General features: G+C 38.7%; 1 protein-coding gene across 1 annotated transcript in view; it reads left to right on the top strand.

The window, feature by feature from the left end:
- naa15a (N-alpha-acetyltransferase 15, NatA auxiliary subunit a) overlaps window positions 1–15,216 on the top strand; it is an 84,934-nt gene that overhangs the window by 48,381 nt on the left and 21,337 nt on the right. Inside the window, exons 8-16 of the mRNA XM_080194357.1 lie at window positions 1,854–1,949; window positions 4,842–4,948; window positions 5,040–5,112; window positions 9,723–9,892; window positions 10,266–10,418; window positions 10,855–10,983; window positions 13,330–13,543; window positions 13,688–13,881; window positions 14,428–14,536. Of these exons, the coding sequence (XP_080050483.1) occupies window positions 1,854–1,949; window positions 4,842–4,948; window positions 5,040–5,112; window positions 9,723–9,892; window positions 10,266–10,418; window positions 10,855–10,983; window positions 13,330–13,543; window positions 13,688–13,881; window positions 14,428–14,536 (1,245 nt within the window). The remainder of the gene's footprint in view (window positions 1–1,853; window positions 1,950–4,841; window positions 4,949–5,039; window positions 5,113–9,722; window positions 9,893–10,265; window positions 10,419–10,854; window positions 10,984–13,329; window positions 13,544–13,687; window positions 13,882–14,427; window positions 14,537–15,216) is intronic.

Here is a 15,216-nt window from a genome sequence, read left to right as displayed (position 1 = left end):
GATGAGCAATGTACAATTACTGCATTCAGGCTGAGGTTGGAACACTAGCAGTGGAAAATTTGGGGAGGAGGAGAGGTTTTCAGGGAGTGGGAGAGTGATGGAGAGAGACTGCTGGAAATAGGAGAGAGAGACTGCTGTGAGGGGTAGAGATGGGTGAAGAGAAGCGAGATGTATTTGGGAAGGGTAGGTAGTGAACTGGAGAAACACTGTCATCTTACATTTGGTTATCTGTTTATTACTTTGATATTGCTTTGATCTTGCTCAGAAAGCTGTTTCTTTTCTCCATACCTCAACTTCGTTCAAATTAGCGTTTAAGATGCCAAATCTTTCCATAATTTGTTCATTGGTCCTTGGAGCAGAGAAATTTTTTTAAAGTATGATCATCATTACAAACGGTTGCATAATCCTGTTCCGAACAAAACGAGTTTGGTGTTTGGCTGGCAAAAGATCCTTACGAGTCAAAGCTCCTTTAGATGTGGAAAAAAAAGGAGAGAGGCAAGACTGAGTTTGGCATGAGAGAGTGTTCAAGATTGAATTCTAATTTCTGTTCCATAAATTTATCTGGAAATGTTTTTATGAATTCATAGTGACAGACCTCTAATGTATTACCTAATTAAAACTCTAGTTAGCCTTAACTTTTAGAGTTGGCAACCAAAGTAAAGTCTAACTAACTTTGCAAAGTAAAGAACATGGCTTTGTTTTTTTCTGTGCAATAGCCACTTGATGTGCAGAAACATTGGTTTTGCAATTAGATTTGTACTATATTTTGCAGGGCCTTCACTTACTGTAGTAAGACTGGGTATGGGAGTGACACTCATGGCATGAACTCTTCTGAAGACCCATTCTTAATTGACAGTGGAGTGGTGTTTCCACATGCCAATGAATGATTTAGTTGCCTTCATTGGGAGAAGGGGATAAGGAGTTAGTTTTCAGATTGCTGCGTCAACACTTTGAAATGTCATTCAGAACTTGAATGGTTTCTAGTAAATTAGGTAGAATGAGGAGGAAAAGGACATTGACTGGACTTGTTTTGATGGTGAAGATCTTTACTAAATCTAGATTGGAATGAGGAAAATGTAGCCAAGACCAAATAAAGGGTTGTGGAAAGTACTGTGCTTTTTTCCATCCTATTTTCTTTGTCCTCACCCCAATGCTTACATATGGTTCCATCAAAAGTGTAGGGCATTATAATTAGGTCTGATATTAGGCTCTGACCCAAGGTATATCTTCTAGATTTTTAATTAAGCTAGTTAGCCGTCAGGTGGGGGAACAATGAGTACAAGTCCTTGGAGTCCAAAGGTGTGTGGGTTAGGTTGATTGGCCATGCTAAAATTGCCCCTTAGTGGGTGGCATGATAGCACAGTGGTTATCACTGCTGCTTCACAGCTCCTGGGACCTGGGTTCAATTCCCAGCTTGGGTCACTGTCTGTGTGGAGTTTGCACATTCTCCTTGTGTCTGCATGGGTTTCCTCCCACTGTCCAAAGATGTGTGGTTTAGATTGATTGGCCATGCTAAAATTGCCCCTTAGTGTCTTGAGATGCGTAGGTTAGAGGGATTAGTGGGTAAAATATTTAGGGATGTGGGTGTAGGGCCTGGGTGGGATTGTGGTCGGTGCAGACTCAATGGGCTGAATGGTCTCTTTCTGCACTGTAGGGTTCTATGATTCTAAAGTGCTGTCCCCAGTTTTTGCAATTGAGTTAACCCAACCTGAAATCAGCACTTTTTGCATTGTTTAGCTGATCAGCAGATAATGCTAAACCATTGAAGAGTCAGCTTTTCAATCTATTTCATTTTTGATTTATAGCATTAATTTAACCCTATAAACTGTTTTCTTTTCAAATTCTATCTTTAGTCAATGTCGAGGAGCGACTTGATGTCTATGAAAATGCTTGGACTAAGTATCCTAAAGGGCTTGTGCCTAGAAGGCTACCTCTTAACTTCTTATCTGGTAAGTGAAATAATCATTTCAAAAATTTTCATTTATCCAATGACTTTTTTAAATTAATTAATAGTTATGTGAGAGCATTTTTATGCTTATTAGAATTTTCTTTAATGAGGTTTTTATGTACCTACCTAGCTATTTTATCAGCTGAACGATAGCCATACAGGTACAGAATCTAAAACCTGTACTGTTTCATAAAATTGGGCTTTTTTTTGCTGGAAGAAATCAGTGTTATACTGCATATGATGATATGGGCTAGTAAGCCCCTGAAAAGTTTGTGCTTGTGCTTTACAGCAATAGCATCTCCTAATTTATTTTGCCAGTGTTCATGTCCTCAGAATAAAGCTTAATACAGTGACATTGCTGATATGTCCTTGATTAGTTACTGTTCTGTGTGCCTCAGCCTTTCTCTGAATGGCCTGCCTGGCTATGGAGTGTTTACAATGTTGGGGATTTAGTGATTTGTTGCTTGCAGGCAAAATAAGGAACTTCTTTCGGGCTGATTCTTCCCACTTCTATGGAACAGGTGAAATATTGTTGTTCCATCTTGCGGAGGGCATCGTGGTGGCACAGAGGTTAGCACTGCTGCCTTGGTACCAGGTACCTGGGTTCAATTCTGGCCTTGGGTGACTGTCTGTGGAGTTTGCATGTTCTCCCCATGTTTGCATGAGTTTCCTCTGGGTGCTCCAGTTTCCTCCTGTAGTGATGTGCAGGTGAGGTGGATTGACCATGGTAAATTGCCCCTTAGTGTTCCAAGATGTGTAGGTTAGATGGATAAATGTGTGGGGCTATGGGGATAGTGTGGGGAAATGGCCAGGGTCAGGAATTCTGCCAGTCAGTGGGCCAAATGGCCTCCGTCTGCGCAGATTCTATGGCAATATTTCTGACTTGTTTCCAAGCAAAATGTTAATAAGATTGTGCTCTGATAGGATGGATTTGTATCTGCTTAAATCACATTGAATGAAGATGGATAGGAATAATCTGATCTAGTTCCCATCCTTCCAACCTATTTGACCTTCAGATCCTTAGGCGATTTATTTGGGTCACCAGAGCTTCCTCCATTTTCAAATATTATCTGGCCTTTATTATTCACGGTCAGAAGTCTCACTACACCAAGTTAAGATCCAACAGGTTTATTTGTCAGCATAGCATTCAGAGCCTCAAGCTCCTTCATCAGGTGAGTGGAAGTTATGTTCACAAATAGGACATATAAAGAGACAAACTCAATTTACAAGATCATGGTTGGAATGCAAGTCTTTACAGGTAATCAAGTCTTGAAGGTACAGACGGTATGAGTGGAGAAAGGGTTAAGCACAGATTAAAGAGAATTGTATTGCAAGCCCAGGCTGGAGACAATACACATCTCTTTAACATGTGCTTAACCCTCTCTCCACCTGCACTTTCTGTACCTTTTAAGACTTGATTACCTGTAAAGACTCACATTCCAACCATTATCTTGTGTTCACAAACAGGGCATATAAAGACAAACTCAATTTACAAGTCCTCACTCACCTGATGAAGGAGCTTGAGATTCTGAAAGCTAGTGCTGACAAATCTGTTGGACTTTAACCTGATATTGAGATTTACTGTGCTTACCCCAGTCCAACACTGGCATCTCCATATCTTTATCATACACCCATGTTGTAGAGTCTAAATTTTCTGTTATGGGCTGAATTTGATTGTCAATTCAGCAAGGATTTTGTGCAGAGCACCTCTTAAAATTCTTAGTTTTCAGAGTGTTCCCTCCTTTTCCCCCCAAAAGGCAATGGGAGAAATGTAATCCTTCTCTTTCCCCCTGGGAACATGATGATGGTGCAGTAGAATTGGGAGAGAAGATGAGGGTGAAATGCTTTCCTGAGTGGCCCATATGAGCCTGACCCTGCTTAGCTAATTCTGGGGACTGTTCCATGCCTGTTTCTTGCAGGGCCAGCAGTTACCATTGCTTCCAGTGGTGCTGTCGGACTTGGAGGCTGGATTTCTAAAGACATGGTAGTCCTGACACCAGGCAGTAAACTGCCTGATTTAATATCTAATCCTCTCAGGCCTTCTAGAAATGGCTGTGGCAGTGTTGCCCCTGGCTTTCCAGCCAGTGGATGGAGTTACTGCCATGGCCTTTAAATTCCAATGTATTCTATATTGGTAATAGGCTTCAAGAAAACCAGTTAATAATTTTGTCTAATGTTTCCTTTGTTCACCTGAGCCTTGGATATACCTGACAATTATTACATCTTTGGTCCTCGCCATGAACATTGGAACCCGAAAACTGTGGTTTGGTATAGGTTCCGCAACAAGTACTTGGAGGTGCTGGTTGACTTGCTTTTGTGCATGCGCCATCACATTAATTGATTATTGTCATTTGGCCTGTAAATTTCAACTAAGTTATTCACTTAATATTAGCTGAAATGAAACATGAAAGAAGATTTGGGTCCCCAGACAATAGAGCATTAGTGATATGCACTTGGGAGAGTATATCAGACAGTCCTTCTGCTGGGGCTGTTCAGGTTTGGTTGCTCTTTGGTACATAACAAATGAATTCTTAGTTGTTACCCTGATTTAAATCCGGCGAAAACTGTTGGAGTGTTTATTTGATTATTGTCCCATGTGAGCAGATTATTCTTTCTGGATCCTTTGACAAAATAAAGTTTAATATGTCAAATGCATCCCATCCGATGTTGTCCTCCCCTCTTGGACAGATATGGAGAGCCTAATGATCTTGATGTGTTTCCAAGACTTTTTAGCTGCTATGTTGACTGGATTTATGATATCGCTCTTGGAATAGTCTACCAGTCCACTATCTATAGCCATGCAAAAATGCTTTCAAAACTTTATTGAAGAAATTGCTGGTTATCAGTCATGTTCAGTAATGGAAGTCTGTTGAACTGTTTCTCTTCCTGCCAGGGGAAAAGTTCAGAGAGGTTTTGGACAAATATTTGAGGATAAATTTCAGCAAAGGTTGTCCTCCTGTGTTTACAACCCTGAAGTCATTATACAATGATAAAGAGAAGGTAATTGCTTTGTTCATACTGTATCTGAGCTCTTGAATTGTTAATTTTGTTTCAAAGGAGAAAGTTTTAAGGATCTTTTTTATTTTTATAGGTATCAATTCTAGAAGAATTAGTAGTTGGGTATGAAACTTCTTTGAAAAGTTGTAATCTCTTTAACCCAAATGGTAAGTTTCATTGTTTGTATATGCATGACGTAAATGTTGAACCTTGCTTTGTTCTTGGACCCTTTTCAAAAACATACACTTTTGGATGGAGGTGGTGGTATGACACTTTTTTTGTCAGTGATCTTCAAAGTGCTGCATGATTAAAATCTAACTGCATTTTTAAGTCCTGTTATCTTGAGGTGAAGTTATGTACAGGTCCACTATCTCAAACCCAACTATCCAAAAACTCAAGATGTCCAAAGAGTGGACGTTTTTCTAAGATGCTACGCATTTATTTTAATTCTTGAATGATTAAGATACCTTACTGGAACAATTCAGTTAGATTATTCATTGGCACAGTGCTGGCCTGGGCTTTGCGTGTCAGTTTTTTCCCACCCTCAAGTGGTCCATTTGGAACTGACCCCCCTGACAGACTGGTACTTTGAATGCAACACAGCCTACAAGTCGGTCTTACTTTAACGTTTGGAAAAATAATTAAAGTAATTTAAAGTGAGGTATGTTCATTTGATTTCACATGTCTTCTGTTAATTGAATTAAGATTCCAATTTCTTTTCAAAAACTGGCCAGATCTGAAATCTGGCATGGGCTTGGTCCAGAAGTTGTTGGTTTTAAGACATTGTACCTGTACGTTGCAGTAATGTCCCTTCAATGGACTTAACAAATGTACTGGTTTTATTTATTTTTAGAAGCATCTACAGATAATTGAAATTGCATCAAGTGCCTCAATGTTGTGTACTTTTTTTGAAATAATAACAATAATTCTAAATACCCACTTATTTCTGTAACTTCAATCAACCCCCCTCTACCGCTGAATTTAATAGTTTCTGTCTGAGATTTCTTTGGTTCCTTTCAACATTAGGTGGCTAGAAATCTTCCACAAACTCGTATGTAAAAATTGGTGTCAATAGATGAACTGTTAGATTTTAAATTGTCAAATTTTTTTCTTGCATACATATGGGTAAGGAATGGGAAATAGAATGATGCAACCAGTGCAATCATCAAATGCTGCTCAGTCAGATACACATTAAACCTTTTCAGGTATTTCTGTGGTATTGGTATTTCCAAACCTGAAGTTTGTTTTGGGCAGCTAGTTGTGTGATGTTAGCAGTAAGTCATCACCATGCTCAAGATTCTAAACCAAATGTATCGAGAGATTTATGGTTTATCTGTTAGGGAGTGCATGCCCTTTCTAAGGACACAGCCAGGTTTCTTAAACAGTTTCCAGTTTTGGTGTGGTTGCTGAGAGATAAGTCTGAAGAATTTCTCAGTAAATTGTCGTCAGGGTGTTGTCGCACCTAACCAACTAAAATCCTGCAACATACCAACAACGTTCAATGTTAAATCTCCTGTGGTTTGTCCAACACCATCATGCTTTCAAAGCAAGGTAAAAAGAATTCCAGTACAGTAGACTCCCTAAAATTATAGGAAATTTGACCCAGTCAACTACACATTCCGAACAAATTTTTGAGTTGCTCTGACCTGAACAACTATCCTTGCTTAAAATAAAGGTCAGGTAATGTGTTAAAATGATAAGTCTGTGTATGTATTCTGTTCTATCCGTATTCCTTTCATTTCAACTTGTTCAGAATGCAAGAGCCAAACTAAGTGGAACCCTGCTGTTCTACAATTGATTAATCTAGCCCTTAAACATTAAGATGTTGACCATTATCTGCTCTATTGCAAATCTATATACGCAACATAATGTGAAATAAAACTAAATTGATTGTGGTTATAACAACTGTTTTAATTCATTTTAGGAGTGTCTTCCCCCACGATTGGGTTACATGTGTTCAGTATTAATATTATCCATATGTAATTTATTCTTATTAATGCTGACGTGGACTCAATGGGCCAAATGGCCGACACTTTTGCTGTAATGGCGCTGATTCTATATAATGCTAATTATACTGACTCCGTATAATATTTTTATGCTCTTTATAACATAATAAAACCTTCCAAGGTGTTTCATGGAAGTGTTAACAAAACTTGAAACTGTGTCAGGTGAAGTATTAAGGCAGATAGCTGAAAGCTTGTCACAGAGGCTAGGTTTTAAGGAGAGCCTTAAAGAAGGGAAGAGAGATAGAGGGCCAAGGAAGGCATTTCAGAACTCAGGGCCTTGACAACTGAAATCTGTCACCAGTGGTGAAACAATTAAAGGATGCTCAAGAGGTTGAAATTGGAGGAACATAGAAATCTTGGATAGTTGTGCTTCTGAACAAGATTAGAGGCTGGGAAGGACAAGGTCATGCAGGAATTTAAAAGCCAGGATGCAAGTTTTAAAGCAAAGGCATTGCTTAACCAGGAGCTTGTGCAAGTCGGTAAGCGTTGGGCTGATTGGTAAAAGGGACTTCGTGTGCTGGTAAATAGGATGAGCTCAAGCTCAGAGGGGAGAACATGGGAGGCTGATGAGGACCACTTTGGGAAAGTGAAGTCTCGAGGTAACAAATAAATGTATGAGGGTTTCAGCAGCCAGTGAACTGAGATTATGGAGTTGGACACTCCTGCAAATTTGGAAGTAGGCGTCTTAGCAATGGAGCAGAAATATGGTCAAACTCTTCTTGGTCAAATATGACATGAGATTGCAACCAAACCAGTTCAGCCTCAGGCAGTTTCCTGGGAAAGTAGTGGCAGAGTTTGTAAAGAGTACTGAAGACACTGGCTTTAGTCTTCCCAAAATTTTTAGTTGGAGGAAATTCTACAAGCAGACAGTAATGGAAAGGTCAAGAAAGATGATGCAATATGGTTGAGTGGTTTAGCATTTATGGATGTGTTTTTGTACAATGTCACCAAAGCACAATATCTTGGTGTGCAATATAAGGGAATCAGATGCATTCTTAGGGGACACGAAATAATGGATGCTTTTTTTCCCCTCAATGAATTTCAGACTGCTGGCCCTTCAACAATTCTTCAGAGGAAATAACTTTTCCTGTGTTCACAATTAAAAAATCTAAATTTCAAACTATTAAATCACCTCTATTAAATCACTCCTTAGTCATCACTGCTCCATGGAAATTGTCCCAGCCAAGTTTCTTAAGTTTCCCACTCCTGGCAACAATCTATATGGTTTCATTATTATTCCTATAATGGGACACTCAAAACCACAAATAGCATTCACAACAATAGGTTAAACAATGTTTTGTGTGAACTTATCACATCACTCTGAAGCTTTTTTGTTTATAAAAACAAAATTCTCTCAACTTTTCTATTCATTTTGCACTTGCATTTCGAGGTGAAGACTGACAAACTAACCCAGCCCATCTCCAGCATTGTGGAGAAATACAGAAAATTCAATACTTATACGTGGCCACTGTCTACAAAATAATGAAAAATAAACTCAAAATTACACACTTTGTCAAGCTGCATATGCAAACTGACTCCTGAAATTACCATTGCCTTTCAATTTGAAACTCATTACGGGATGCAACTGACCCTTCCAGCTAAGGATATGTGGCTTTTGACACGGTTACCCCGCAATCCTCATCCAATGCCTCTCCACTGTTGTCCAGCTGGGTGGGCTGCATTTGCTTGGTTGTGTTCTTATCCGTCTAATAGATAGAATCACCTGTAGTGGCTTCTCTATCTGTTGTCACACCATTTCCTACATTGTCCTCCAATAATCTGTCCTTGGCCCCTTCTTATTGCTGATCAAGGTGCTTCCCTTGCTGACATCATGTTAAAGTCCGGCACCAATGTTTTGTGTGCCCCATGACAACATCCAGTGTATCTCACCATCATCCGTCTCAGCTCTCTACTCTCACTAAATTGTCAGACTTTGAGTAGAAATTTCTTTGAGCTAAATGTTGGGAAGACCATAACTATCGTGTTTGATACATGCAAAAAAAACTCAATTTCCTAAACACCAACTCCAGCCCTCTTACTGGTGTCAAATTTGATGCTAAGATGAACGTCTAACATCATATCCACACCATCAATAGGAATGTCTATTTCCACCTCCATGACATCTCCAAGCTCCATCCTAGCCTCAGCTCATTTGCTGAAACCTTCAACCTTTGTGTCCTCTAGATTTGGCAATTCTGGTGTATTCCCACATTCTACCATCAAAACCTGAGGTCATCTGAACATCTGCCATGTCCTAATTCACACTAAGTGCTCTTCATCAATCATCCCTATTCTCACTGACCTGTGCTTAGTTAAGCAACACCTTGATTTTAAAATTCTCATCCTTGTTTTCAAATTCTTCCATGGACTTGCCTGTCCTTGTATATGACCTACTCCAGGCCCACTGACTCCAACCTATCTTCAGTGTAATGCTGGCCCCTTGAGTATCCCAATTGCAATTGTTCCACTGTTGAAGGCCATGTCTTCAGCTGCCAAGGCCCTAAGTTCTGTAATTCTCTCCTGAAGCTTCACTGCCCACTTTTAGGACAGCCTTTAATTCCTACCTTTTTGAACATTCTTTTGTTCACCTGCCTTCTGTCTTTTACAGCTTAATGTCAAACTTGGATTCAGAGCACCCATGTGAAGTGCCTTGGGTTGTTTTTATTATGGTTGGACACCATATAAATGCAACTTGTTCTAAATAATTTTGCATGCTTGCCTCAACTATTTAAGATTACATTTGAATTTGGTTTTCTTCCTCCGTTTTATAGATGATGGAAACCTTGAACCACCTACTACTCGACTGTGGGTCCAGTACTTTTTAGCTCAACATTATGATAGAATTGGACAGCCCTCTCTGGCCTTGGAATACATTAATGCTGCAATTGAGAGTACCCCAACTCTCATAGAACTGTTCCTTGTCAAGGCCAAAATCTACAAGGTAAAAATGTCAAAATAATTCTGTACTTTAGGAACACTGTTTCTGAAATTTGGAATGTTTAAACACACAAATTGTCATGTTCCTAATTTCTTCCTCCTCCATTCATACCAATCTGGCAATGCAGTCTTTTTTTAAAAAATTTATTTTTGTTGTCCTGAAAAGTTATAAGTAACAACTTTAACATGGATGTCAAAATTGTAAATTGGTTCATCATAAAGAGTGTTTAATATAAAAGTTTACTGAATCTGAATTGATTTGAAATGTAAATATTTTAAGCATATGTCTGTAAACTAAAGATTTGTGTTTGCAATGAAATTGGTGACATTGAACTGTACTAATTTCCCTGTCTAACATAACATTATTTACCCTGTAGCATGCTGGAAACATAAAGGAAGCTGCCAAATGGATGGATGAGGCTCAAGCCTTGGATACAGCTGACAGATTTATAAATTCCAAATGTGCTAAATACATGCTAAAGGCCAACCTTGTGAAGGAAGCTGAGGAGATGTGTTCCAAGTTTACAAGAGTTGGTATCTTCATTGCTGATTAAGTATATGCTAAAAGCAGTTGTTATGAACATAAGCTACATGACAAATTAACGTGGTGTGAATTTTGTTTTTATATAATTTATTTGCATATGCTTTGCATGGTACTCTACATTTGCAGTTGGTGAGGATACTTCATAAAAATGGTAATTTGCTGTCTAGGAAAGAGAACTTTTAAAAACACATCCTACAATATATGAATTACTGTGTACTGATAATGTAGGCCCATGACTTGCATAATTTTTTGTTCTGATGGTTTAATTGGTTGCTTAACTGAGCTAAACTTCCTGGTGCATCATTTTCACTGAATGTCGTTATTAACCAGATGGTGTAATAAATAGCTAAGATAAGGTATAATTTCCAAATTGTGTTGCTGAACTTTCAGGTTATATGTTCATTTGTAACTTTTTTAATTAGGAAGGAACAGCTGCAGTGGACAATCTGAATGAGATGCAATGTATGTGGTTCCAGACAGAATGTGCTCTGGCCTATCAGTCAATGAACAAATATGGAGAGTCTCTGAAGAAGTGTCATGAAATAGAGAGGGTAAGTTCAAGAAAGCAGAATATCTTTGTGTGGTATTAAATATGTTGCTGTTTCTGCAGTGGGTGGTAGAGAGAAAATCCAATGTCAGTTCCAAGTAACGCAAAATGCAAGTGCTGCTCTGTCTCTCCCATGTTTGTCTTTGTATTTCTTTATTTAAAAATTTACTGTTCACTTGTTGGATTGTTGCACTGTGAGTACAGATGGTCTTTTCTGAGCCTACCATGTGCCTTCACCCTCTATCATGAATGGGTTAGTTGTAGCCAAGGTGTAACTATTAACTTTGAATTATGGCCAATTACTTGTGAATGGCAGGGCTCCAATCAGTTAGGAGGAAGGAAAATAGAATGATCAGGCTGTTACATACAAGCCAAACTATTTGTTCAGTTTCATTTACGACAAGTAAGGGAATATATTATAGCAAAAAGACACACACAGCATCCGGTAAACAGATTCCACTTTTAGGTCAAATTCTTGCAGCTCTTGTGACGCACAAAAAAAAATTACTCATTTGTGTTCCTTTATACTTCTCAAAAAGGCTGCCAAACAGCTCATATACCACAAACGGATTTGTGGACTATAGAATGTAAAACCATTCTCCATCATTCTTTGATGAAAGGTATCCAACTAGGTACACTGACCCAACAATAAGTCAGTGTTGGGAATATGTTACTTCAGTGGTTGCTTTATTCCAGTTGAGAGAGACTGGTTTTCAATTCCAGGTTGCAGATTGAAGCGGTATTGGAGATCATTTAAGAAACATACTATCCAAAACGATGACAAGATCTAAGTTAATACACCTTCTATAAATACTGGTCACCTATAGATCAACTTAAACACAACGCAAGAATCCTCATCGACTTTCTACTTTTAAAACTTTGAAACATACCACCTAAAATCAAAACTGAGACCATTCTTATCTGAGGTTGATTTGAAGACTGGAATTTTATTCTCTAGTGGCTGGTTGAAATAGTTCTTTTAACATAAATATGTTAATATATGCTTGCATTGTTAAATTTATACACAATCATTTGCTCCCTTTCACTAAAAGCTTACTGTGCCAAAAGCAGCATTCTCGAGCTTCAATCTAGTAACTGAAAACACTGTAGTTAAAGAAGGATATCCCTAGTCTTTTCAAATGCCGAGTTAACCCTAATGGGTGGCACACTGGTTAGCACTGCTGCCTCACAGCGTCAACGACCCGGGTTCAGTTCCCAGCTTGGGTCACTGTCTGTGTGGAATCTGCACGTTCTCCCTGGTTTCCTCCCACAGTCTGAAAGACATGTTGGTTAGGTGCATTGGCTGGACTAAAATTCTCCCTCCAGTGTATTCAAACAGGCACTGGAGTGTGGCAACTAGGGGATTTTCACAGTAACTTGGTTGCAATATTAATGTAAACCTACCTGTGACGCTAATAATAAACATGTAGTGTTTGTGACTAATTTACTTCATTATATTGGAAACATTCTGCCAATAACCATTTATGGTTGTAATGAATATAGTTTGAACTGTCTTGGATTCAGTGACTGTTGGTTGGAATTAAGAAGCACTAAATTTATACCATTAAACGTAAATGTAGCATGAAAATTCTGGTATGGCAAGTGCATTCGCTATAAAAACAGATTGCTTGGGGCTATGTTGAAGTAAAGTGAACAGTATATTTATTACATAATATTAACAGGATGTAAACTTGCTAAAACTGAACAACAGTTTTAAATAATGAAATATGAAGGTGAAATGTTTAAATTTTGCACAAGTAAATTCCATATCTAATCTAGAATGTTAAATGTCGCAGGAATATTTCCCAAAGGTTTTATTCTTGCTCGGCTTTGCCAATTGCATTACAAAATATCTTGCACATCATATTTTTGTGAATTAAAACTTCTGCTGTTTTCCTACATTGTAATCTAAAAAGGCAAAAATAGCTATTCATAGTCATTTTTATACTGGTGTTGGTGACTTTGAAGGGATATTATTACTGATATAAGTCCACGGGATTCAATGGAATGTGAGTTTCTGTTCTTATTTCAAATATTTAAATCTATTTAGTCATATTTCAGAAAACCAATTAAAAACTGAAAAGAAAAGGAGGAATTTTATCACCCTTCTGGCTGACACGATCTTCTGTCCTCACTGAAGTTGATGGAGTTTAGACTGGCTAGCCACATTGACAGGACCATAAAATTCCACTTCTTCTTTCTCAAACTAGTTGCTCCATAGATCCACTGGACTGGAGAACAGAATATCTGCACATGGTTATAGAATGAAACATTAAGAAATCAATGGTTTACCTTTGTGCTTCTATGTGTAAGATTCCTTGCTGATTTTAAGCTTTTTGTTTTAAAATAGCATTTTGCAGAAATTACAGATGACCAGTTTGATTTCCACACATATTGCATGAGGAAAATGACATTGAGGTCGTATGTGGATTTACTTAAGCTAGAAGATGTGCTCCGATGTCATCCATTTTATTTTAAAGCTGCAAAAGTGGCTATTGAGATCTACCTGAAACTTCATGATCATCCACTAACTGACGAAAACAAAGAATTGGAAGCTGATACAGGTATTTGTTGACTTCTGGTTAAGTGATTTAATCTTGTTCTTCCTCTTTTCTTCTTGATAAACATGGTAGCCGACAGCAAATGGGCTAGTTGGTTTATTTTGTTCATTCCCAAAACATTAAATGTCTGTTTTTCTTTTCCTGCAGCAAATCTGTCAGATAAAGAATTAAAGAAGTTACGGAATAAGCAGCGTCGGGCGCAGAAGAAAGCACAATTGGAAGAAGAGAAGAGGAATGCAGAAAAAGAAAAGCAGCTGAAAAATCAACGCAAGAAGAAGGAAGAGGATGAGGAAGAGATTGGTGCACAAAAGGAGGAGCTTGTACCTGAAAAATTAGCAAAGGTATGCAACAAAGCTTGTGTCGTTACTCTGAATTTTGTGTTGTCTATGTGGAGTAGATTAACAAAAATACCATGCAACCAAGGACTTGGGATGCCTTTGTGATTATAGTTTTTGAACTTCTGTTTTTCTTGGGAACTTGAGAGCTCCTTGTTTTGCATCCTATTTCTTGCCTTTACGGCCCTTCAGCCAAAGTAGTCCCTTGTTTAAACTGAATTTTCTAAACAATAATGTTAAAAATGCAACGTGTCGACCTGATATTAGCCAAACTAGTTAGCTATCTCTTGTGTACCAGAAAAACCTTTGTTCTGTGCAGCATTATTTCACCTAAAATAAGACAGCTGTTCATCTGCCACAGTTTTGCAACACTATGAGATGAGGAATGGCGCAGAGTCTCTGATCCCAAATACTGTCTCATGGAAGTGCTCTTGGATGTCAGGGAGGACCAATTGGTGTCCTCACCCCAGGTGGTACCAACATAAACATTGTTGCTAGAGCTTTTGCAGCATCAAAGCCAGAATCTTCACAAGTTTGTTTTCTGTTAAATAGGTGGACAGTCCACTTGAAGAAGCCATTAAATTTTTGACTCCTCTGAAAACCTTGGTAAAGAACAAAATTGAAACCCATCTTTTTGCTTTTGAGATCTACTATAGAAAAGGTAAGTAATTAGCAATGTGTGAGATGCTCAGTCACTTGCCAAGCACTGAGCACAAACAGTAAGAGTCCAGTACAGTAGTTGGATGGCCATCTGAAGATTAGGAAGAGGCTGCAGATATTAGGGGTCTGGGTGCATGTCACTCTCAGACCAGTATTCAATAGTGGAAGTTTCTTGGAGTGGTGGTGCAGTCCAGACTATGGCACCAATAGGCAAGGGACAGGAGGGAATAGCAAAAGTAGACATGTGGTCATAATAGATGATTCCATACTTAACAGGGCAAGCAGGCATTTCTGAAACCATCAAGTCCTTGTTGCTGAGTTGCCTGTCTGGTCCCAGGTTAAAGAACGTCACAGGGGATGTGTAATATTTTGCAGGGGGGAGAAGAGTGAGCCAATAGTTGTAGTACGTGTCAGTGACAGCAACATGTATAGACTCTGGTATTCGGACACTAAGGTGCATGTTAAAAGGCAAAAACGTGAGGGTAGTAATCTCTGGATTGCTCAAAATAGGGAGGATCAATGCATGGCTTGATGCAGGAGGGAAGGCTTCAGATTTCTGGGATATTGCAGTACATTTCTGGAGCAGGAAGCACCTATTCAAAAGGGATAGGATGTATCTTATAGAATCATAGAAACCTCCAGTGCAGAAAGAGGCCCTTCAACCCATTAAGTCTGCACTGA

The sequence above is a fragment of the Carcharhinus amblyrhynchos genome, chromosome 1 (genome assembly GCF_965287045.1).
Source record: "Carcharhinus amblyrhynchos chromosome 1, sCarAmb.v2.hapA, whole genome shotgun sequence".
Taxonomy (NCBI): Eukaryota; Metazoa; Chordata; class Chondrichthyes; order Carcharhiniformes; family Carcharhinidae; genus Carcharhinus; species Carcharhinus amblyrhynchos.
This window is presented reverse-complemented; position numbering and strand designations above follow the sequence as displayed.